This window comes from Gossypium hirsutum, chromosome D10 (assembly GCF_007990345.1).
Source record: "Gossypium hirsutum isolate 1008001.06 chromosome D10, Gossypium_hirsutum_v2.1, whole genome shotgun sequence".
NCBI classification, from domain to species: Eukaryota; Viridiplantae; Streptophyta; class Magnoliopsida; order Malvales; family Malvaceae; genus Gossypium; species Gossypium hirsutum.
Window position 1 is genome coordinate 6,535,925 of NC_053446.1, and position 26,312 is coordinate 6,562,236.

General features: G+C 32.5%; 2 protein-coding genes across 2 annotated transcripts; one reads left to right on the top strand and one right to left on the bottom strand.

Moving 5' to 3' along the window:
- Window positions 1–10,578: 10,578 nt before the first annotated feature.
- Window positions 10,579–11,783, top strand: LOC107916345 (ESCRT-related protein CHMP1B). Its single transcript, XM_016845600.2, has 2 exons — window positions 10,579–11,139; window positions 11,338–11,783. The coding sequence occupies exons 1-2, from the start codon at window positions 10,815–10,817 to the stop codon at window positions 11,622–11,624; spliced, it is 612 nt and encodes a 203-aa protein (XP_016701089.1). The 5' UTR covers window positions 10,579–10,814; the 3' UTR covers window positions 11,625–11,783.
- A 2,558-nt stretch (window positions 11,784–14,341) lies between these two features.
- Window positions 14,342–15,433, bottom strand: LOC107916344 (jacalin-related lectin 19). Its single transcript, XM_016845599.2, has 3 exons — window positions 15,275–15,433; window positions 14,916–15,143; window positions 14,342–14,822 (listed from the first exon to the last, which is right to left on the bottom strand). Exons 1-3 carry the CDS (start codon window positions 15,275–15,277, stop codon window positions 14,502–14,504), a joined length of 552 nt encoding a protein of 183 aa, XP_016701088.1. The 5' UTR covers window positions 15,278–15,433; the 3' UTR covers window positions 14,342–14,501.
- Between the last annotated feature and the right edge of the window lie 10,879 nt (window positions 15,434–26,312).

The window sequence follows — 26,312 nt, forward strand, 5'->3', positions numbered from 1 at the left end:
AGCAGGAACTTTCCAGGAAGCAGGGTTAGTTTCATTGGACAATAAGCTAAAATGGTAATACCATATCATTGAAGTACAATTAAGTTTTGATGAGGAAAGGACAACCTTCTAAAGTCTCGTTTTCAAGCTCCAACATTGCAGATCATCTTAAAACTAATCTCTTTTTCTAGCATTTGGTTATCACATGTTCAAATATCTAACTACATGTTTGAATATCTAATCCCATTGCAAATTTTCTAATAATTAATCCATTTTTGCGTTTGCTGAGCTGATCACACGTTTATCTATCAATTATAGAGGGTGACAAATTTATGGCGTAAAAATGTCACTGAGGTTCTTGTATTAAGAATATTGCATTTTGCCCTCTCAATTTAAAAATAAATAAATTCATCTCTGTATCTTAGATTAAAAAGTAAATTAAGTATGGACGTAGCTATGGGGGTTGGCAGGAGCCCCGCTGTAATACCCCGAAAATTTTTACAGTAAGATATTATCTTTGATATAGTAAGGAAATAAAGTGACAAAAAGGAGAATTTTGAGTTATGACAACATTGGGAAGTATAGTATGACATATTAATTAAAGAAAGGATTAAATTGCAAAAGTGAGAAAAATTTTGTTATCCAAGAGTAAATACTCAAAATTTGAGGGGTTAAAGTGTAAATATAAAAAGTTGAAGGACCAATAGTGTAAATATTTTAAGGATGGAATAATCTAGAAACTAAGGAAAATGGATGAATTGGGACCAAATTGAATAGAAGAAGAACTATGAGGGACTAAATCGTAATTTTACCAAATTAAGTGATGACTCAAGGATGAAATTTTAAAAGATCTAAAGGGAAAAATGGTCAATTAGAAGAAAGAGAAATCTAGAAAATAATGATGATGTTGGAGATATTTTAGATTAAATAAATAAATAAATATTAGTTTATTAATATTTTAATTTAATTTTTAAATGGCATTTCATCATTTTATTATTATTTTATTTAGTATATATATATGTGGATGAAAAGATGAAGAATCATCTTCCTTTCCCATGCATTTCACGTTAGAAGAGAAGAGAAGAGAAGAAAGTTTTGCTTTCTTTACAATTTGGTCCTTCCACCAAAAAATTACCATTTTCACTTGGAAATCAAAAGAATTTCCTTAGCTACTAAGAGAGAAAAATGTTAAGGAGACTATGGGGAGCTACAATATCAAGTTAGATTCGAGAAATAGAAGCTGGAGGAGAGAGAAAATTCAAGTTAAAGATTGAAATCAATAGAGCAAGGTAAGAACATCAAGATTTCAATATATTTTAAGTTTGATATTATTGAAAAAGTATGAAATTGACGTTAATGTAGGGTTTTATATATAAGGTTCTATGTTCTTGATATGTTAGTGAAGGGAACAAGAGGAATTGATAGAAGATATTGTAGAGAAAGGAAAGGAGGGTGTTATAAATTTGATTATCAACATCTTGCACTAAAACAGTTTTGGACAGCAGCAGTAAGTTAACTTTGAAAAATCACCATAAATCGTGGAAATTTAATTAGAGGATGAAAAAAATATGGAATTAAAGCTTATTGAGTCTAGTTTCTCATAAAAGAAACGATGTAAGTAATGGAATTGTAAATCATGAGATATAATGAATTTTGTTAGATAAGGTCAGAATGAATTCGGGTTCCCCTGTTCTGACTTGGAAAAATCATTAAAAATTGTATAAAAATAATTATGGGTTATAACTTATATATTTAAAATACTTAATGAGTCTATTTTCTTTTTTGAATGATTAATGAGTCTATTTTCAATAGAAACAAACGGGGACATCATCCGAATTCTATATAAAGAGATAATTAATTTTTAGTGAAGAGGGGTCGAAACTGTCGAACAGTGAAATAGGGGAAACTTTAAAGAATAAACTGTACATATTGGCTAAACCAAAAATTCTAAAAATTTTATGGTAAGAAGATATGTGAGTCTAGTTTCAGGAAAAATTAACGGATCTTAATTTGGTGCTTTGTAGCTCGAGATATAAATAAATTAGTGATTCTGACTCAGACAGACAGCTTGAATTTACATACAGGAAAATAGTGATAGTATGGATAATGTTGTTTAAATGTGTTATACACATTAAGGATGTGAAATGGAGAGGAGGAGGAGGAAAATTGAGAAATATATGAATGATTTGTGTATAATTGGTCATATGCTTGATTATAATTGATAAACGATGAAATAGAAATGATGCTTATATTTGTGCATTATTGGTCATGGTCTAAGCTCATGTGTGAAAATAAAGTTTCATAGTACGTGTGTATGATATATTCGGTATATGATTTGGCATGAAGTAATGTAATGAATGGTTTATGAATTAACACATGTTGATAAGTGTGATACATGAATAAATGTTGTGCTCATCCATGCTTATAATGTTTATGCTATATGTGTATTTGGCTAACATATTTGGCATACATGCTTAGGCTTTGGCCAAGTAATGGTTGAATTATGCCACGTTAAATTTATAAGTTATGCATTGAAATGGTAAGTGCATAATTGAAAATATGCTTGTGATCATGAAAAGGGTGGTAAGGTTTAAATTATGTAATCTCTAGTGAAATGGTTTATCATGTGGTTAGTTTCAAAAAGAGTTATGTTTAAATACACTAGCTTGCGACTATGGTTGAATGATATGTTTATATCTTGTGTGATGTGCATAGGAAACGAGTGTGGAAAGGTAATGAAATAGTAAGTTCATATGGCTGAAATTTAATGATTAAATGTTAATTTCATGAATTATATAATGTATGATGAGATATATTTGTTGATGATTTGAGAATAAAATAACAATGCGAAAACCGAATAAATGATCAAATTGAGCGGAACATCGAATTTGAGTACTTCTGATCAGTGACAAGTGATGAGTGGTAGCTTTAGCTACACTTATCTGATTAGTGACAAGTGACAAGTGACAAGTGATAAGTGATAGCTTTAGCTACACTTATCTGATCAGTGACAAGTGATAAGTGATAGCTTTAGCTACACTTATCTGATCAGGGACAAATGACAAGTGATAAATATGATCCGTGTAAGACCATGGCAGGGCTATGGCTTCGGAAAGTGTTAAGTGATCATACGCAAAACCATAGTTATACTATGGCAAAGTGGAAGTGAAGTACTCAATTTTCCATATCCGTTCCCTAATTTGATTAAGGATGGTAAGTGACAAATGGGCCCAAAAGAATTATAGTAAATGGATAAATAGTAGTGAATTTATACCAGGATGATGAGTTGAGTTGATGTTGTTATTTAAACTAAAGTGATATTTTCATTGCAAACTTGAGAATTTCATAAATGTTTTAATGAATGGTATAATCGATAAACGTTGAGTTAAATGGTAAATACGTATTAGTATTGAGCTTAATGATTTGAATTGTGAACATGAGAAATTTGTGAATTGTATGAAATGGAAATGAAACATTGAATTATTAAGACTTGTGAATTACATGAATATGTATCGGGTCTCGTAGGTCCTATTTATTATGAATATAATATTTTGAGGATATATTATGAAGAATTATAAAAGCATGTTAATAATTTGAAAGTTTTAATTTAGATGAAGTTTTATAACTTAGTTAAATACGTTTACAAGTGTATATGTGTTCTAATAATGCCTTGTACCCTATTCCGGTGTCGAATACGGGTAAAGGGTGTTACACCTGCCCCCATAAAATGAAAAAATTTCCATTTAGACCCTTTAAAATTTTTAAATTTTAAATTAATAAAGGTGAAATTGCACTTTGTCCCTTCTAAAAATGACAAAACTTTAATTTAATCCTTTAAAAACTATAAAGATATAGACTATTAAAATGATAAAATTGTATTTTTACTATCGTAAAAATTACAATTTAATTTTGGCCCCTTTAAAAACATTTTCTGGCTTCGCTCTGAAATTTGTCCTTTTATTAAAAATTTTATTCATTTTTACTGTTAAAAGTTGGTCCTTGTACATCAACATGAGGTACAAATGACATGCCACATGTCAATATTTGTTATTTTGTCAGTTTTTAACAATAGAAATGAATGAATTTTTTTTTAAATGACGAGTTTACTATTTGATCTAATGCATAAGGAATAATTTGCCCATTTTTTAAGTAAAAGGGATAATATGCAATTTGATACTTAATACAGGGTCTCTATAGCATTTTTACCATATTTAATAAATCATTTATATTACAAAATTTTAAATGTTGAGCACACTTTGAATTAGTTTTATAATGTATCAATATATCATCAACAAAAACAACAATGAACCTGTTGAGATGTAGCTGAAAAACACGATTCATCATATTCATAAATGCTACGAGAGCTTTAGTCATTCCAAAAGGTATATCTAGAAACTCGTAATGTTCATAACGGGTTCTGAATGTTGTTTTTGGCACATCTACGTCTTTAACTCACAATTGATAATAACCATATCGAATATCTATCTTCAAAAACATTGTAGCACCTTTCAGCTAATCGAAATAATCTTCAATACGAGGCAACAAATATTTACTCATTATCATGACTTTATTCAATTGCCGGTAGTCTATATACAATCTCATCGACCTGTCTTTTTTTCACAAACAGAATAGGTGCGCCTCAAAATGATACACTCGGTCGAATAAAACTTCTGTCGATTAATTTTTGCAACTGAGCTTTTAATTCTGTTGGAGTCATTCAATATGGAGCAATCGAGATTGGAGTAGTCCCTGGCACTAATTCTATAGCAAACTCAACTTCTTGCTCTAGCGGTAAACTCAACAATTCATCAGGAAAAACATCTGTAAACTCGCAAAATTGTCAGTAATTGATCAACTTTCATTTCTGAAACTATGGAATCTAAAATATCATCAAAAAAATGTGTTACAACCTTTTCCAGATCAATTTATGTGTAGACAATGTCAAAATCATATTTGCAATACAATTAGATTTAGTAGATTTAGCATAAATCAACTCACCGTTCTGACATCTCAAATCAATTCATTTCCATCTGCAAATCACTACAGCATCATGTACCATTAACCAGTTCTGTCTAAAAATAACATCAAACTCATCAAAAGATAGTAACATCAAATTAACAAGAAAGTTATAACCCTGAATTTTCAGTGGACGCTGTTTGTAAACCAGATTGACTATGACACTTTGGTCTAAAATGTTCATTACTTTAACAACATTTATGTAGTTGACTCAACCGGTAAACTCTTTTCCATTACTAACTTAGTATGTATATATGAATGAATCGACCCTGGATAAATCAATGCATACATAGTAACATCAAAGATAGAAAATGTACCAACAACATCATCAGGAGCTGAGGCCTCCTCACGCGCACGAATCGCGTAAGCTCTGACAGAGACTCGAGCTTCAGATTGAACCACTGTGTCTTTTGTTTCGCTTCTACTGACTCTAGTTGTGCCAAAAAATTTGGTGGCCTGTCTCTCGTATAAGTAACAATAGGTTTTACATCCTGATTTTTGTTCAAATCAGCTCAATTCAAGCAATCCTTCTTCTAATGATCTAGCGATTCGGAATAGGACCCGTCTTTAAATCTACATATCCCAAAATGATTTCATCTATAATGGCTACGTTCAAGTCTGATTCCCATTTCATACACTACTAGAACTGGTTATTGAAGTCATCGATGGTCACACATCACTTTGTATCATTCTATCTCCTCTAAAAAACCTTGATGGTGTTGAAAAATGACTACTCAATTCTTTCATCCTCTTCTATAGGGGAGTAGAAAATGTTCTGGTTAAGTTATGTTTATTGAAGGCACGAACTTTCATTTCATCCAGTTTCTTGTTGTTGCATATTTCTTCTATTTTTCTGAGCTCAATCAACCAAACACAAACTCTCGAATTTCTATCGCACCAACCAATAATTTGATCTCAACGTTTAAACGATCTCAAAGTGAGTACACATTTCTTCCTCAGTTGATACAATTTCATAGGTTTATTTATTGAGCTGAACAAACTCACGCTTATACTCTGCAACTGATCTATTTTCCTGTTTCAACTCAAGAAATTCCTTCTTCTTCTTATCAAAGTATCGTTTGTTGACGTATTCAGTTCGAAATTTAGTTTTAAAGAATTCCCAATTAACATGTTCTTTTAGTACAACTGCAATTAAAGTCGACCACTAGTAAAAAGTCTTTTCTTTTAATAGTGACACAATACATCTCAGATAATCTCCTGAAAGACACAACATTTCATCTAGAACTCTCTTATGTTTTTTAACCAGTACTCAGTTTTAGTCGAATAATCACTCGCATTACCACTAAACTCTTCGGCTCCACATATTCAAACTTTATTAATAGAAAGTCTATGAATATTTTGTCATATAGGGCTTTGAGGATGAGGGGGTGGAGATCGTTGAGCCGCGAATTTGACTCTCACATACACATTAAACATATCACTCATCGTACTGAAAAAAATATTGTGAGCCTCTTCTCTAGGCTCTTGAAACTCAAGCACATTAATAACAACCCCTTAATCAGCGGTTGGAACATAAATCTGTACTCCGTCGGAATCTCCTCGATTGGATTCAGTTGACATATTTAATCTATAAGAAAATAAGCCAAACTGATCGGGAGTCATCACACTATCACAGGTTATAAAGTGGCATGCATTTCTAGACTCAATATATGTTACATTCAATCCTAGAATCGACTAAATCGTAGCTCTGATACCACTAAATGTAACACTCCTAACCCGTCTTCGTTGTCGGATTCAAGTTACGAGATATTATGGTAGTTAACAAGACTTATAATACAATGACACAATTCAAAGATTAATTTAAACATCATAAATTAATAAATAATCATCATATGTAGCATAAATTCGAAACAAGACATAAATTGAGCCTACGGTACCTTAAAATCAATTTAGAAACAAGTATGGACTAATTTGAAACAAAACAAAAAAATATGGTAAAAACTGAAAACATGAGTCACATGGCCGTGTCGCCAAGCCGTGTAACTCTCTAAGATCGTGTGGACAAACCTGACCAAAAATCAAATAGGCCACATGACCATGTCATGCAACTATGTGGGACACATGGCCGTGTGGTAGATTGTGTGTACCCAAAATACCTTCAAACACAAGCCAATTCACCTACAATTTCTTAGACATCAAGTCATACATTTACCATCACATTAACCTATTCAAAGCATACCGAAACATGCCAAAATATGTCAATTCACATTCAACCTATGTGCCTAACCAATATGCCCTTATTGGCACCACATTTCAACATAAACAACAACCATCCAAAACAAGACATAATCAACATATTAACTTTATTCAATCATCCAATAATTTCCAACTAACATATGTTATAATTAACAATTTAGGTCAAGCCTTTTAATGCCAATTATTAATTTCACCAATTAACCTATCATGTATGTACCAATTCAACAAACCAATAATACATTAAGTTTCAAGCACAACTATGCCATCAAATAATAAACCAATCAAAATACCATTAAGGTTTTAGATCAATACACATATTTCATAATTCAAATGGCACAAAACATGACCAAATGACCACCAACATGCATAAACCAAAGCCCTATTTACATGCCACTTATAATCGACCAAAATAAATGTATAATTATCAAAAGAGTTGACGGATAGTGTGATCTCCAAAAACAATCCAATCGATAGCTCGTATCCAACGATCTACAAAGAAAAAAACCAAATAGAGTAAGCTTACGTAAAGCTTAGTAAGTCCGTATTAAACTTACACTTTAACTTAGCATAACTATTGTAACTAAAACATTTCGCAATTAATTTCATAAACAAGGTCATGAGTTCATTTATTTCCTATACACACCAGAAATCTCACAAGGTTAGTGAGTTGACATATACAAAACATATAACTTTATCACGTTATAAACATTAAAAGTAAACACATTTAAAACTCAATTCAACCATCACCTATTTATTTAACAACTCACATTTTATTTCAAATATCTATATCCAATGTTCTATTTCATATATCTATTTCCATATAACTGATTCATATAACCATTTCATATATCTATTTCCATATAACCATTTAATATATCTACTTTCATATAATCGATTCATACATTCATTTTTCACCTAATGAACCAAATGAAATAACGTCGGATACGAGGAAACAATGCTCACACAAACTGTAAAATGGGCCTGCTCACATGAGTTGTGGGTTGGGATGTTAGGCTACACGATGCTGCTCACACGAGCTATGGAGAATCTACAATAAATGCATGACTTCAACCATCGGTAGGACATCCAAAACCAACACCCGAAATGATAAATAACCCTAATGACATGTCATTTGCATTCTAAGCATTCACAAAGTTCATACGGGGCGTGTTTCATATCTAATATCATTTAGTCATATACACATTATTTCAACACAAGAATTCATCCATGTTGTTTCCCATTTTCAAACATAACCTTTAATTTAATTAACATTACAACTTAGTTCATTTCATCCCTTACCATTTAACAAGTAAATGAACTCAATCAAAACATATATAGATAGATATTATATCACAAAAACAACAACTAATTAGTTTAACAAATTTACGAACTTACCTAATCACAATAGCTACGAACACTTCAACGACGACTACTCAACGATTTTTCTTTCTCGTGATTATTAACCAATTGATTCGTTTCTTGATCTCAATATAATATTTTCATTCAATTAATCATTTCAAATACTTTAAAATACTTAAATTCACATATATAACCATTTATCAATGTTTTACACTTTTACCTTTTATTCAATTTAGTCCCTAAACCTGAAACTTTACAATTATCACAATTAAGCCCAAAACCAAGCTAATCGAAATTTTAATTATACATATATAGCCCATAATTTCACAATAATTTCATCCTAAATTTATTATTTTATCAATTTAGTCCCTAACCTTAAAACTAACCAAAATCACTTTACCAAATAGGTATATTTAACAACCAAGCTTGTAAATCTATCATCAAACTTCAAAAACATCACAAATTCATCAATGGTATAATTCAAAATACTTAACAGTTTTACGAATTAGTCCATGAGTTAGTTAGATTAAGTTACAACTTACAACGATCTCAAAAATATAAAAATTACTAAAAACGGTTTAAAAATTCATACAATGTATGAGAGAATAGCTTGAACGAAAGATTTTGTTTTATGGTAATAGAGAAACGAATTTGGGAAAAAGTTGATGAGGATGACAATGTTTTTTTTTATTACTTAACATATAATTATTATAAATTAAACCTATTTTAACACATAAAATTATATAATTCCATCCACTAACTGACCAATAGCATTATTCAAGGTCTAATTACATTATAAAACCACCAATTCATGTTTTTATAACCATTTAATTCCTACAAACTAATAGCGATTAATTTTTACAAATTTTACGATTTAATTTTTTTTTCTTAACTAACTATCCAAACACCAAAACTTTTAGACGGGCTCGATTTATAGAAACGAAGTCCCGATACTTTATTTTTCAAAACCATTTCATTTTAGGGACAAATTATTTGAACTTAACTATTCATTTAATTAACAAAAATTATCAAATCAAAATTTACCATAATATTATATTTGACTCTTAAATATTAAATAATGATATTTACGTACTCACTCGTCAGATTTATGATCCCAAAACTATTATTTTCAACACTACTAAAAAATAGGCTATTACAAATGCCATATCAATCTATCCATTGGGTAGATAATCGGAATCCAAACAACATGTTTTGCATCATCAAGAGCTAAAATGCCTTCCACTAAGTTCCTATTTTGTGCACAACCATCAACGTTAAAAAAATTAGCAACCCACAAATCCTCAAAACCTGCTAATGAAAATGATTCAACATAAAAATTCATGTCATGAAACAACCATTGGTCACGAAATACTAAAATATCATTGTCATTCCCAACTCGCCATCACATACCACGCGAAATCACATGTTTTAGCGTCAAAATACAATGCCATTCAAAAGAGGGATTACCACCCTCAAAAGCATCAAGGAAAGATCTGTTCAGAAAATATTTTACTTCTAAAATTTTTAGAGCAACAATTAATCTCTTTGGAGATTATATTCAACCCACAGTATCATCCATTTAATATACATAACCTTAAAAAAATTATTATTAACTTTAAAATATGCTCGAAATCTTTTTAGTTTTTTATTGTTGGAATTTAGTATTTTTATTTTTATTTCAAAAAAAATAAATTTTTTAATTTTTAAATTTAAAAATCTAAGTCTAATTTTTAATATCGTTAAAATTTTACTAAATTTGGGTTCATTATAATGTCGCTTTTTTGTTGTTATATAGCTAGCAAGTGATTTTTTTTTTAATTTCAAAATGCCACGCCAGTGAACTTAAAAATTTTAGAATATTAACAATTAAACTTGAATTTTGAAATCTAAAAAATAAAATAATCGAATTCTTAAAAAAAAAAATAAAAAGATTAAATTCTAAATAAAGATTTGAAGCATATTTTAATCTTATTAATACTTGAAATAATTTGAAGGCCCAAAAAGAGTGTGTTAAGTTAGGCCCACCCGTTTAGGGTGCTTTTCCACTTTCGCCCCAGTTTCCTTGAACTAATAAATTTAAATACAAATAAATAAATACAAATATAAAAGAAAAATCGAATCGAAAAACACAGAACGGTCAAAACGCGATCAACACACAGAAAAGCCCCATTCTGATCCACATTTGCTTTAAAATCCTCTCAAACATCAAAATTTGTTTGCAAACAGACCAAAAAAATCCAGCTATGGGCAATACGGAGAAGCTGTTGAACCAGATCATGGACCTCAAATTCACCTCCAAATCGCTGCAACGCCAGGCCAAGAAGTGCGAGAAGGAGGAGAAATCTGAGAAATTGAAGGTGAAAAAGGCGATCGAGAAAGGTAACATGGACGGTGCTCGGATCTACGCCGAGAACGCCATCCGTAAGCGCACTGAGCAGATGAACTACCTGCGTCTCGCTTCCCGACTCGATGCTGTAGTTGCCAGGCTCGATACCCAGGCTAAGATGACCACCATCAACAAGTCCATGGGAAATATCGTCAAGTCTCTCGAATCTTCCTTGGCCACCGGTAATTAATTTCTCCTTAAAAAATTTCATCTTTCTGGAGATTTAGGGTTGATTTGAACTAAAATTTGTCTAGATGTTAGCCTTTTTTCATTCGGCTTTTCGAAATTTTCATCGTCTTTTTTCGTCTAAACTGGAAATTAATTTTGATGTGCATATGGTCAAGTTTGAGTCTCCCCTCTTTCCTTTGGGTATGATGCAGGCAATTTGCAGAAAATGTCAGAGACAATGGATAAATTCGAGAAGCAGTTTGTGAATATGGAGGTCCAGGCAGAGTTTATGGAGAGTGCTATGGCTGGCTCTACTTCATTGTCCACACCAGAAGGTGAGGTCAACAGCTTGATGCAGCAAGTGGCTGATGATTATGGGTTGGAGGTCTCTGTTGGGTTGCCACAGCCCGCCGCTCATGCTGTGCCAACCAAGACACAGGAGAAGGTTGATGAGGACGATTTGTCAAGGCGCCTCGCCGAGCTTAAGGCTAGAGGTTAAAAGAACCGTGGTATCCATTTGAATGAGCTTGTGATAAATAGTAAGACTTTGTTATTTAGGATTATATAATTTCAGCTTAAAGATCAAGTTTTATGTGTAAATTTTTACTGAATTGAAGTTTGCTTTCTAATATTACATGTGGTGCTTGTTTCAAGTAAATGAGCTTATACCTTTAGAGTGAATTTTAACTCTTGAACTTTCCTCAAAATCCCTGTGAGAGTGTGGTATCTGGGATGATTTAGGGGCTTTCTAAATGCTTTGGTAGAACGGTTGGCAGGTCGTTGTTGATGTTTCAGCTTAACCCTATGGTTAAACAAGGTATTTAGGGTTGTGAGGGTTGGTAAGCGGGGTACAATCATATTTTATTCATCAAGTGAATGGATTAGGTAAATGCTGTTGATAGAATGGTGGAACCCATTTGAATTAGCTTGTGATGTATAGCATTATAGTTTCTGCTTAAAGATCTTGTTGTATATGCAAATTTTACTGAAATGGGTACTTCTTTCTAATGTTGAATGCGGTGCTTGTTTCATATTAATGAGCTGATGCCTTCATTGTGGATCTTAACTGTAAATTTTCCCCAAAATCCCGTAAGAATGTGGTATGTAGTATGTGGGATGGTTTGGTCTGTGTGAATGCATTGGTATGGAGGCCAGGTTGAGGGGTTTTCTTTTTTTAAATACAATTCACATACTACCGGCAAGAGCTAATCGCTGCCTCCCACACCCTACTAGCAAGCAATTCCTATGATTCGATCCCACAATGTGAACTAGGTTCACCAGGTTGAGGTTGGTATTTGATGTTTCCGGCCATGATATTTGAGCTTAATCCTAAGCTCAGAGATGGTATTTATTCATTTGGTTGTGAGGGTTGGTAAGTGGTTCAACCATTTCTTATTCATCAAGTTAATGGATTAGGTAAATGCTAAAATACTGTTCACCTCAATCAATTTTGGACCATTCGTTGAAGATGGTTGTAAGAACCGATTAGATCAAGTCTTTCTACTCTACTTCTTTATTACTTTTTTTTATTCATTTGGATAAATATTTTTGTGTTTTTTTAACTTAAGCTCCATTAGTTTTACCGAAAATGATTTACTTGTTTTTTTGGGAAAGTTGATATTTCCTGGAGTTTGGCAGATTTTTTAAAAATTTTTCATAAAAGTTGTTTTCAATTGAACAAATATACATTTGATATTTATGAAAGTAGTGAATTGATTACAAAGAGATATTAAGGTGGAATTATTTACAAATAATGAATCTTTATGATGTTAAGGATTAAATTGTAAATTTTGTGCAATTTATAATTTTAACAAGAAAAGTGATATACATTAAAATTTGTAATGTGAAATAAGATATTATAATAAATTATTTGATTAAAGTGCTTATATGGTGAAAAAATAATTACATGGCAATAGGAACTAAATTGAAAACTGTACAAAAGTTTAAGTGTGAAACAATTTAATACGTGAATAAAGAAATTGTGATAAAAGTTTATTGAATGTGTTATGAGATGATGAAATATGCATAAAGTATTGTAAAAATGAAATTGTGGAAAAATATGAAATTTTTATGATGACAATGACTAAATTGTTAAACTTGAGAAAATATGTTGGTGAAATAATAGAAGTGAAATACATAGAAATTTGATATGTGAAACAAGATGAGATAAATTATGTGATTAAAGTTTAATAAGAAAAAAATGATTTAATATGATTAATTAGTAAATATTAAATTTTTACAACAAAAAAGGACTAAATTGAAAAATTATGAAATTTTATAAGAAAATATTTGATAAGTGAATGATGTAGTAGAGAATGTAAAATCTTGATGCTTTGACCCGATGTATGGGGGTGTTACTATAAACAAAATCTTATCAGTTTAGAAAATGTCTTATGAAAAAAAATTTGTTAAGACATTTTACAGGGATAAGGAAGTAATTTTACATTGATTGGAAAATTTTTTATGTTGATCATCCTATTTTACATGAAACAAACATCGAAAAAGATTAAAAATATTTTTCGTAAAAACTACTAAGCAAATCTCTATTAGAAAATAATAAAAATGATTTAAATAAAGGAAAACATTTTAAAAGGAGACAAAATATTTCATAAATTCATAATTCAAGTAAGAAAAAAGACGATACATTTGGAACCCACTGAATATTTACTACAAACTTTGTGCTTCCAATCAAAAGATTGGCAGTTCCCAACTCAAGGAAGCATCAATGCCATTTCTATTTTCACCTCAGATTCTCCATTCAAAAAAAAAAAGTTAATTGTACTAAATACCCCAAACTATAATTTTAAAATGAAGATAAATATTAGGAATGTAATTAGAATATATATTATAAAGTTTGAAGACCAATTTAAAATGAAGATAATAGTTTAGGGATGTATGATGCAATTAAAAAAAAAGATGGAATATGGTTCTCAAACTATTTATGCATGTTACTCTTCTTAATGTTTTGTAGAGAAAGGATGGTTGAAATTGTGATTTCATGTCAGTTTTATCTTTTTCTAGTGAGAGAATGATAAATAGGATTCTAAATGTCGAGCATAAAATTTCATATTTTTTGATTACTTAAATTAAACCCGAATTTTTCTTTTTCTTTTTAGTTTTGTATCCTTTTATCTTTGCTTTGCTCATTTTCGTGTAAAAAAAGCAAACGAGTTAAACACTAATCCAATCATTAATAACATCAAATAAGATACGAAAGACAACAAAACCCGACGTGTCTATATATATATATATCTGTATACATTCAAGATTGTTTGATTTTAAACTCTAAGGTGGTTGCTGCTATAATTTTGATGATGAACTTTAGCACCTCCAGGTATTAATGGAAGGGGCCTTTTGAGTGACAATCCTCTCTAGGCTAGGCAGAGGCTTTTGAGACACTACTAGTAAGCCTTTGAAATCCTTTCTGCACCTTCTGAAAGAGTTTGGGAGATTGAACACGACACAATCGAAATCCGATTGAATCAACATACCATCCACTTCTCCCGTTGAACCCGGCGACTCGCGCTCCCTCTACGGAGAAAGCGAAGGGTGTTCCTTCTTCAACTCCATACGGACCAAACGTCCTTCGGTTACTCTTAAACGTCAGTGATCGAATCACAGGGCTACCATCATAAACCACAGGACAGTAATAACCAGTTACGCTGATCAAGAATTCTTCTGGGAATTTTAGCTTAATCTGGATACCAATTACAATGCAGTCTCTTGAGTGTGAATATAATGATTATACAAACACATCAAAAGATAAAAAATTAAGATTGTTTAGCCTAACCTCAGCTGTCTTGTTTCCTCCTACACCGCCGTGTTTCTCCGCCGTTACAGGCTTACCGTTCTTATCGTAAACCACTCTGATGGAGTCGATGCAACGATCATAAACAAGAGTGATTTCTCTTACCCCATTATAAATTCCATCATCCCAAGCAGCTCCACCATTGCCTCCCCATGGTCCTACCACCACACTCATCTTTTTCCTACTGCTTGACTTCTCCTTGCCACCATCCTATACATTCAAGTGTCATATGCAAGTTAAACTATATGTCCAATATATTACAACTCAATGCAAATGTAGAAGAAAATAGGTTTAGCCCTTCTTTTTTGAAAAAAGCACAAAGTTAATTAGGATTTTCTCACCATATGAACCGGCAGAAGTTGTAAGAGCAGATGCTGAATTGGGATTAAACAATGAGGTTTGATATTTGGTGTAAGTGGTGGTAATTAATATAGATAGCAACTGGAATCAGATGCCATTTCCAGCACCTTCTGGGTATTGTGAATTATGCCTTATTTGTTGTGGTCCAACTTATTCAGGTGGCTAGCTGGTACCAAACAAACAGTACCAAGAATCATAATAGGTTCCTAAGAGATTAAAAATAAAAAGCTTGGGTGATAGTTTCTGTTAATAATGGCAATATTCTTGATAAACAATGACAAGTAATATATATCAGAAAGTTGTAAGAATGTCAAATGTGGATGATAGGTAAGAAAAAAAAAACTTTATTCTTTGATAAAAAAGCAGTAGAAAAACAGGGCTGGAAAGGAAGATACCTTACTGAAAAGGGCCACCAATTTTTGAACCCATGGCACCTGTACTTGAGATCTTCCTTCAGATCAATAAATGCTAACATAATAATAATAATTATTGGATAAATTTGTAAATATTATTTACCCAAAAGCAGAAAATGTGCTACAGCAAAGCAACATAGGAAATTCTGATGTAAACAAAAGCTATACAGTAAAATCACTTTTTACCCTAAGCTATACAAATTCTATTATTTACAATATTATCTGATCTAATTCTACTATCAAATAATTGTTGGTAATGCAAAGGGTTGGTGTTAGTGGGTATATCCCATATTGATTAAGCACAAGCTATCAAGAGAGTTTTTATATAGTTTTGCTTCTTATTCTTACATAGTAATATGGCTTATCATACATGCATGTTGTTGTTATATGCTCATTTTATGTCTCTAAAATCTTGTGTTTTTTTACTATTGAGTTGTTGGGCGCGGAAATAGTGGGGCAGTTTCAGTGCATTTTTTTACTCTTTTGCCCTTGACTAATTATTGTTTTGCCCTTCCGTTACTAGTATAAATAGAGGATTGTTTTACTTATTTTACACACAAAACAAAAACAGAACTCTCAGAGTTTGGGTTTTAAGCAAGACTGACTGTGACCCCTCCAAATTTCTTGGGAATTGATCCTACTGTGATTTTTCGAGAAGAGCAACACCAATCGAATTCCATCTTCCATATTCGGGTGTACGAATATCGAAACATTATGTTAAGTTTGCGAGACGACATCCACTACATGATTACACCGATTAGGGCGAATTCGTTTCTAAGGCAATAGATTTACCACGACACAGTAAATCTTTTATTTCATATTTCGTTTTTTATTTTCCAATCAGTACTAATAGAACAACATCTTTAATCTTTTTCAAGATTACTTGTTCAGACAAATGAGTGTTACAAAAAATTCTGCTCTAAATCCAGTAAAAGAAAGCTCCCCATGCCAAAACCGCAATACAATTGAAATCAAACCTTTCCCTCTTAATTTTAGTACCACCCATTGTAACTCAAAATTTCACTGTTCAGAAGATGTTTGCAATGAGCAAAGATTTAACACCTCTTTCCCAACCGTCTTAAAATAGTTGCATTAAAAAAATAAATGATTTTTAGTCTCCATCTCACTATGACAAAAACAATCACCACTGTAAACTTGGAATCCCCGAGCCAGTAGCCTATCCTTCGTAGGTAGTCCATTAAACATTGCCATCCAACAATCATTGAATGCTTTGGAATATGATCAGTAACCAGAGCAGCTTACACCAATTTACTTTGGCTACTCTACTTCTAATTTCATTCCAGACTTCACATAAAATATTTTTATCTTGGGACAATCAATTCATCAATTTAAGGATTTCTAATCAACTCAACCTAACACCTCAATTTGAGAACTTTCCTCTAGCTTCAACTACTAGTCTGAGAAGGAGAAACCTGCATCAAATCCCTACCCCTAAGCTTGGATCCAAGCAATCCAAAGAGATCCTGCTTGAATCAAAATAGATCACAAATTTTACATAATGCAAGCTTGATTTCAACTATCAAGCTTCAGTTGGAAAAAAACTCGGTTTAAAAACGATTTTCTATAATAGCTAAAAATTAAAATTTTAAAAATCGAGCCAATTTGTGATATTTATAATTTATAACAATAAATTTTTTCCAAAAAGTATCTGTGTTTTGACTAAGATGGATCCTAGATGTTTCCAGCTTTCAACCAAACGACTTTTTTTGCTATTCCCATACCACAAATCGCTTTGAGTATGGGTTCGAACAATCACAAATTAAACACAGAACCGAAAATAATTTCTTTCTTTCAGTAGAAAAGTAATTTTATCTCAATAGATATATTTAGAAAATAATTTTTTAAGGTAGAATAACTATCTCAAAGTTTTTTATTTTTAGCTCTACCAATGCCTATAAAAAGATATAGAAGAATCCTAATTGAATTAGTAGAATACAAATAATACTTGTTTGATAGAAAAATTAGTTTCCTAGTTTAACTAAGAGAGGGGTGGTATACCCTAGTTAAATATACTAGGGTTGTCGCCTCTCATATGTATTATGAGGGGTTTTGGGCTTCACCTGTACTAGGTTTAATTATATTTATTTTTTAAATTTTTAACCTAACACTTTATAATTTAATTCAACTCAATATATATTTTTATATTTCTCGAAATAAATATTATTTATTAATTTAATTTAATTAGATAAATTATTTTTTTAATTAACTAATTTTCTCAACCCAAATCTAATTTTGTTAAAGTTATGATAACTTTACTATAAAAGAATTTATGAGAAAATATATTTAATTTTCATATTTAACAGATTCTCGATGATTAATTAATTTAATTATATTTTCAAACTTCAATTATTTGATCAAATAATAATTCGAAAAACTTAAATTAATTCTCAGGTCAATTCCATACTTAGTGAGAAAACACATTCATTTTCGAATGTGACCTATTTCTCTAACTTTATTATTTCCATCCATTTTTGTTTATTTGATTCTTTATGCAATTCATTTTTTATTTCAATGAGCTAGCAGAGGGATCGATTGAACATATACAATTAGAGTTCAAATGATTTATAATTAAGTTCTAGCTTTTCGCTTATTAATTATAAACTCATTTAATCATAAAGTCATTTCACTATAGTATCGTGACTGAGCTCTCCCTAATTATATAACGTTATGAAAGCTACTTAATTAATGTCGTTCAATGACTTTGTAATAAGTGTGTTACCTTTATATGATATTTTTAATCTCTTTTGAATAAATCTATTCTCCTAATATGATCATATTTTATCTCATGGTAATCATTACATCTTCTTTCATGAAAAGTCCATTACTATCAAATAGTAATTAAGTTGTTTATCATCAAGACAAACGACCCGTGACCATATTTACTTTTCATCTATCACGTAATGCCAATGAGAGGATACCATTTACCCATTTCTTGGGTTATGAATTTCACTATTGTGAATGATGCTAGATATTGTAGAAGTCGTGTACCCAAGGTACCAACTTTCGATTCCTTTATCTATTTGAACTCAGACTTTTAATTACATTAAAGCATATGAGTCATGCATACATAGTCCATCAGCTACTCAGGATTAACGTGTGTCACACTATGGACATCACAAGTGAATAAATCCATAAATGAATTTAGGATCTATTCTACTCGGGTCATATCCGATGTATAGTAAGTCCAGTCAGTCACATCTATATTTCAATCTTCTGGGAGTCATCTATTCTGATGCTCAAGACCAAACATCTCCCAATTGGACTTGACAGACAACATATTAATTTTTCAATCGGTTTGCTCATTTGCAATTAGATTAATGACATGTTTAGGTTTATCTACTAATACAACGTAATATTACTTACTATTAGTTTAACGTCGAATAATCAATAAGTTAATATTTGCTTTCATTTTGCTTCGCGTGCAAAAACCATTGGAGACAATATACAAATATATTAATGTAATTTATGGATATTTTTATTAAATCAATTTATTCGAAAAATACAAATATATATGAATGGGATAACTACACTTAAAAGCACCAAACCTAGCAACTCCTTCAAGCCTAACCCTCCCCTTGATATAGGTTTGGAAATTATAGACCATCCCACTCTTGCACTCTTATCATCCATAATTATTTTTTATTAAAAGGGAAAATTGTAAGGATTCTTGATGAAAAAAATTCGTCAGCCTTAAAAAAGAAAAGAAAGAAAAACCGACTTGTTTGGCCTTAACTGGTTTAAAGGTCTGGTGTAATTTTTCTTTAGATTTCGCAAGAACCAATAAGAAAGTAACACATGTACTAAGAGAAAGAAGAACCGAGCTTATTATTTTTGGCTAGGTTGTACATAGCACACAAAAGAAATGTTTTCATACTTGATGTTTAGTCCAGCTTCAAAACAAGTAAACAACCCTTTTTATTTTCGCTTATATGTTAAAAAAGCTTTGAAAAATGTAAAAAAATAATAATTAAATTCTTGTATTAAATTCACATTTAATTAAATTTTTGTCATTAATTAAAATAATCAATTAAGTCTTCATGTTGATGGTTTCTATCATTGACCACATTAACAGTTTAAAAAATGAGGAATTAATCAGATAGATACATGATAATTTCTAGTTTAATATGATATTTTTCTCATAAAAATATTAAAAATCAGAAAAAAATTATCAAACTATAAAAATATTAAAGTATATATAAAAATTGATATAAAATTATAAATATTATAAAAATATAAAAGTCTAATAAATTATAAAAAATTATAAAACATATTTAAAATTTTATAAAAACGTATGAAAATTCTATAAAAATTATAAAAAGTATTAAATTATATAAACTTATAAAAATAAAAAAAATCATAAAAACTTTAATTGAACCAAACCAATCCGTTGGATTGATTAAACCAAAATAAGCAAGGGTATCGATTCGAAGAAAGCCATTAGACCGGTTGAACTCATTTTTTTATTTTTTAATATTTTTAATGTTTTATGTAATTGAACTAGACGAATCAGTCAAATTAACAAACCGATGGCCTGATCAGTTCAATCACTGGTCTTATTCTGAAAACTTTGGTTAGAATATTTCATTTTGACATATGTTAATAGTTGGATAATGAAATTTTTATTTGATAAAAATATTAAAAATAAAAAATCAGTTCAATTGCCTAGTTCCCAAGTCAACTGGTCTAAAGGCTTTGCCTGGACTAGTGTCACGGGCCAAAGTGCAAAGCCCGTGACCATGCCGCAAGAAGCGCCCCATAGAGGTCTATCGATTAGGTGGGGGACATTCAGCCCACAAGAACTGGCCCGATTCAGAGAGCTACTAAAGAAGCCTATCAGATTGAAGCCTGGTTGGCCCAATGATGAAGACATGGCAGCTTAGGCAATTTTGGTAACTAATCTTAGAAGATAGAATAGAATCATATCTTGTAAGATTAGATTAGATTTGATATGGTAAATCTTGTAAATCCCTAAAATCAAAGCATATAGTGGATCTCGTCCGTCGATGTACATGTATCTTGACCGTCGGTTTTGGGAGAGCTCAACTATAAATAGAGAGCCTCCCCCTCATTTGTAAAGCATCCATTGTAACTTGAATTCTTTAGAGTAATAGAATTCTTGAGTATTTACTCAAACACTTTGTGTGCTTTCTTTCTTTAGCTTTCTGTTGTTCTCTTGTGGCTTCTTTTGGCACAATCGCTTCTGCTATATAAATTGGTGCCTTGGAGGAGTTCTAAAAAAATCCTCTCTTTTGGGAGTTAAGGCTGACTTGGGCGAGTTTGGACGAACGGATCGCCTAAGGCCGCATGGATTGCGAGATGAAAGGTCTAGCCCCGTGACAAGTGGTATCCGAGCCAAGTTTTGAGCCAAGTGATATTCGAGTTGGTTCGAAGGCACCGTTGGGATGTCGAAAGAAGTCATTGGTCAGAGCGAAACAATGGAAACCCGTGGGAGGGCTAGAAAATCCAGTCGCTCGAGGGAAATGCTGACAGCTTTGGAAAATCGAGTGGTCAATCTTGAGGAATCCGTAGGGAACGTGAAAGAGACGCTTGAATTGGTCGAGGGACGCACAGATGAGTTAGACTCAATGGAGGAGCAACTCAGAGATTTTGTGTTGGATTCTCTCGGTGCAAATAGGGAAAAGATAACGGAATTACTCGAGTCCACTGAGGTAAGCTGGCAGAGAGGGATGAAGCTCTCGAGGATATGGTGCTAGCCATGCAAAAAGAAATGGAGGAGCTCAAAGGGGAGCTCACGATTTACAAAGCCGCTTTGAGTAATGGGATGTTGTCTTCAAGGCCGAAGCAACATGCAATGGATGTTCCCAAACTGGAGAAGTTTAAGGGTGCACGATCCGCAAGGGATGTGGACAACTTCTTGTGGGAAATGGAGCAATACTTCCGAGCGATGGGCATCGAGGATGATGTCATTAAGGTAAACACTGCTTCGATTTACTTTTCTGATGTTGCTCTCTTGTGGTGGCGACGTAGGTCCACGGATGAGAAACGTGGAGGAACGGCTATTGGAACTTGGGAGGAGTTTCAAGGAGAGTTGAAGAAGCAGTTTTACCCTCAGTTTGCCGAGAAGGAAGCTCGAGCAAAGTTGCGTCGTCTCACACAACAAGGCACTGTTCGGGAGTATGTTCGGACATTTAGCGAGTTGATGCTTCAAATCTCCGACTTGAGCGAGAAAGAAGCATTCTATTGGTTCGAGGATGGGTTAAAGCCGTGGGCAAAGCAGGAGTTGCGAAGGCAAGGAATCACCGAACTTACTGTAGCCATGAATGAAGCAGAGTCCTTTGTTGAGCTTGATCTGGCGGGGGACAAGCTTGAGGCATCTAAGCCCAATGGAAGGGGCAATGGTGAGAGAAACCATGAAGAAGATGAAAGGGGACATAGCGATGGGGGCAACAGTACTGATAGCACAAGTGGCAATGGGAAACCACGAGATGCGAAGCGGGGATTAGACAACCCAAGGGACAAGAGGAAGAAGATGAAATGCTTCCTTTGTCAATGACCACACATGGCGCGTAAATGTCCAAATAAAGTGATGATTTCGGCAAAGAAGGATGAGCCAAAGGAGGAGGCGAAGCCTACCGAGGGAAACACATCGAAAGTCAATTCGATGGTGCTCATTCCTGGGAAGAGGAATGAAAATGGGTTGATGTTTGTAGACATCAACATTGCGGGTCAGAAGCGGAGTGCTCTTATTGATACGGGAGCATCGGACTTGTTCATGTCAGAAAAGGCTACGAAGAAGCTTGGTCTGTCGATTAGGAAATTGAATAAGAAGATCAAGGTAGCAACTTCTGAGAAAGCCCCAACTGTGGGAGTAGTTCATGATGTGGAACTACAAATCGGCGAATGGAAGAGCAAGGAAGAATTCGAGGTAATCCAATTAAATGATTACGATTTTGTGCTTGGCTTAAACTTCCTTATCAAGATTCAGGCAACTCTGCAACTAGGGGCCGATCAAATCCATATTGCCACCGGTCCATCAACAAAGAGTATTGTTCCGGTGCATCGGGACGTGAAAGTTGGGACTAAGGTGTTATCGTCAATCCAACTAGTCGAAGATGTTTCGTATGGGAGAAACATTGATTCGTCGAAACGGAATGCTACGAAAGCCCCTTCGGAAGTGTTAGTGGCGCAAGGGACGGATATGAAGCCTGAGGGATCGACTGTGGAATCGACACCTTTGGGAAATATGGGTTGTGCATCGGGCTCCAAGGGAAAAGGAGCAATGCAAAGACAGTCGAGACGAGTAAATGCTACGAGTAAGGTACATTGTAAACACTCTGATAGTGTTTTGAATTCTGACTTGTTGGCTTGGCAATGTCGTAGGGGCCCTTTCAAAGTTCATAAGCAAGGAGGCCAAGGAACTGTGGGTGGTACGAAGCCGAGGTATGAGAATCGAGGGGATTCCAACAGAAACAAGTCAAAATTGGGGCAAGTTATAGTGGAGACTTCTTGCTAGCAAAATGTACCAACGAGTGGAACGGTTCAAGATAAGAGGCGACAGAAGTCGAGGCATAAGTTCCGAAGGAAGGGACAACCCGATCGCAAGACGAGTCGGGAAGAAGCCGAGGCAACGAGAAAGTTTCACAGTGAATCAAGTCAATGTCATCCAGAAAACGCAACGAGGGCGTTGCGAGATTGGGTGGGGGAGAATGTCACGGGCCAAAGTGCAAAGCCCGTGACCATGCCGCAAGAAGCGCCCCATGGAGGTCTATCGATTAGATGGGGGACATTCAGCCCACAAGAACTGGCTCGATTCAGAGAGCTACTAAAGAAGCCTATCAGATTGAAGCCTGGTTGGCCCAATGATGAAGACATGGCAGCTTAGGCAATTTTGGTAACTAATCATAGAAGATAGAATAGAATCATATCTTGTAAGATTAGATTAGATTTGATATGGTAAATCTTGTAAATCCCTAAAATCAAGGGATATAGTGAATCTCGTCCGTCGATGTACATGTATCTTGACCGTCGATTTTGGGGGAGCTCAACTATAAATAGAGAGCCTCCCCCTCATTTGTAAAGTATCCATTGTAACTTGAATTCTTTAGAGTAATAGAATTCTTGAGCATTTACTCAAACACTTTGTGTGCTTTCTTTCTTTAGCTTTCTGTTGTTCTCTTGTGGCTTCTTTTGGCAAAACCGCTTCCGCTATATAAATTGGTGCCTTGGAGGAGTTCTAAAAGAATCCTCTCTTTTGGGAGTTAAGGCTGACTTGGGCGAGTTTGGACGAACGGATCGCCTAAGGCCGCACGGATTGCAAGACGAAAGGTCTAGCCCCGTGACACTAGTACCTTTGTCGATTTCAAGCTAACCAGTCTTATTCAAGTTTTTATGATTTTTTAAATATTTTTTATAAGTTAATATTAATATTAATATTTTTTATTTATAAATATTTTAAATAAGTTATATTAATTTTATAATTGATTAAAAGTTTTATATTGTTTTAATATTTATAAGTGTTTATAATTCTGATAAGTTTATATAAATTTTAATATTTTTTTGAAAAAAAATATTAGATTAGACAATAAAATACTACGTGTCACCATATGATTAATTCTTCAGTTTATTTTAACGGTTGACGTGATCAATAGAAAAATTTAATTGATTACTTTAATAACGACATGACCTTAATTAAATGTGGATTTAATACAAAAATTTAACAGAATTTATTAATTTTATTTTATTGTAATAGATAGGTGTTGAAAATGGGGTGGACCGTTCTGCAACTTCAATCCTGTAATAGTGCAATCCCCTTGGATGTACTGAAAAAGCCTTCATAAGATCTAGAATCTGGACTATAACTTATTTACTACAATGGAAAGGAAGGTCAAAAACCCAAGCCCATAACATTTTTCATGGTTTAACTTAATATTAAAATCACTTTTGCTTATCAAAAGTAAGTTGATTTTTTTATTAATATCATAAATATAAAAAAAACTATAATTATTTGTTATATATTTATGACTTTTAAATAATATATATAATGATTATTTTCTTTTTCATTATTGTCGAAACCATTTTTTGAAAACAAAAAAATTTTAAGTTGTCGACTTTAAAAAACAAAATAAATGGGAGTCGCCACTAATCTTTTATTGATATGTGATTGGATCACCTAAAATGATTTTGGTCTACGAGTTTTAGAAAAACAGGTTCGGGAGTTAGTTACGTACGAGGAAGGATTAGCACCCTCGTAACGCCCAAAATTTGGTACCAAGTTGATTAATTAGTGTCTTAAGGTCGAAAATTTAAAAAATATAATCTTTAAAAAACTTAAAACGTTGCGTATTAAGACCCTTCTCAATTTAGAGAAGCAAAAATGCCACACCCAATGCGTTAGGGCACAACATTCTAATTTCCTCCAAAATGAGTTGAGCCAAAATACTAGTGCAATAAAACTTTAAAAGAACATCCACTTATCCAATATTTAAGAAATCACACCCAATGCGTTAGGGCACGATTCCTCTAAAATCTCAAACTCAGAATATTTCCTTTACTTTAAAAGAACATTCACTTATCCAAGATTTAAGAAATCACACCCAATACGTTACGGCACAATTCCTTTAAAATCCCAAACAATATTTCCTTTATTATTTTTTTTAGAAAAAATCCTCATTTCGAGAAATCAATGTGTCACATCCAATACGTTAGGACACAACGTGTTAAATTCCCAATAATGGGTTCTTATTTTTATTTGATTTAAAGGGCAATCCTCGATTGTTAGATTTTCAAAAAAAAATCGGAACTCAATACGTTAGGGCCCAATTTCCTTGAGAAATCCTAAATACGAGTATTACCTCTATTTTGAAACATTTTATTTTAAAATTAAATAAGAGATGAGGTAATGTTATGTTGAATATGTAAATGAATCCCCCTTAAACAAATATCAATAATAACTACAACAATTTCATAGAAATAATATGAATAAACAAGTAAATAAATAAAATAATGACATGCAAAATATCAAATAAATAGGTAAGATAATAATAAAAATATGCAACCATAAATTAATAAGCGAATAACGAAATATACCTGTACATAATAAAAAACTACATGAGTTTTAAACAATTAATATAATATTAAAATTAATTAAATAAATTAAACATGTGTATATAAAATATAAATATGTGAAAATTTTAGTATAAAAAACATAAATACATGCTTAAAAATATACATATAAAAAAATAATAATTGCATATGAGAATTATAAAATAAAAATTAAAATAATATAATTGCATTATCAAAAATATTGATTTTTAAAGAAAATATGAAAATGGACTAAATTGGATCGCCAGTAAAGATCCGGGGTAAATTCGTAAATAAATAAAGTCTGGAGGACTTAATTGAACGCTCAAATTACATAGAGGGGCTGGAAGGGCAATTTTCCCTTCTCCTCTAAAACGGCGCCGTTCAAAAGGATTAAATTAGAATTTTAAAATAAATTAAAGGCCGAATTAAAAAAATACTTAATTGAAAATATGTTAAAAGGCGGAGGGGCTAAAAGCGAAATTTTCCCCTCCGCTCAAAAAAACGCGGATCCTGAAGTGGATCGGGTCGGGTACTCAAAACG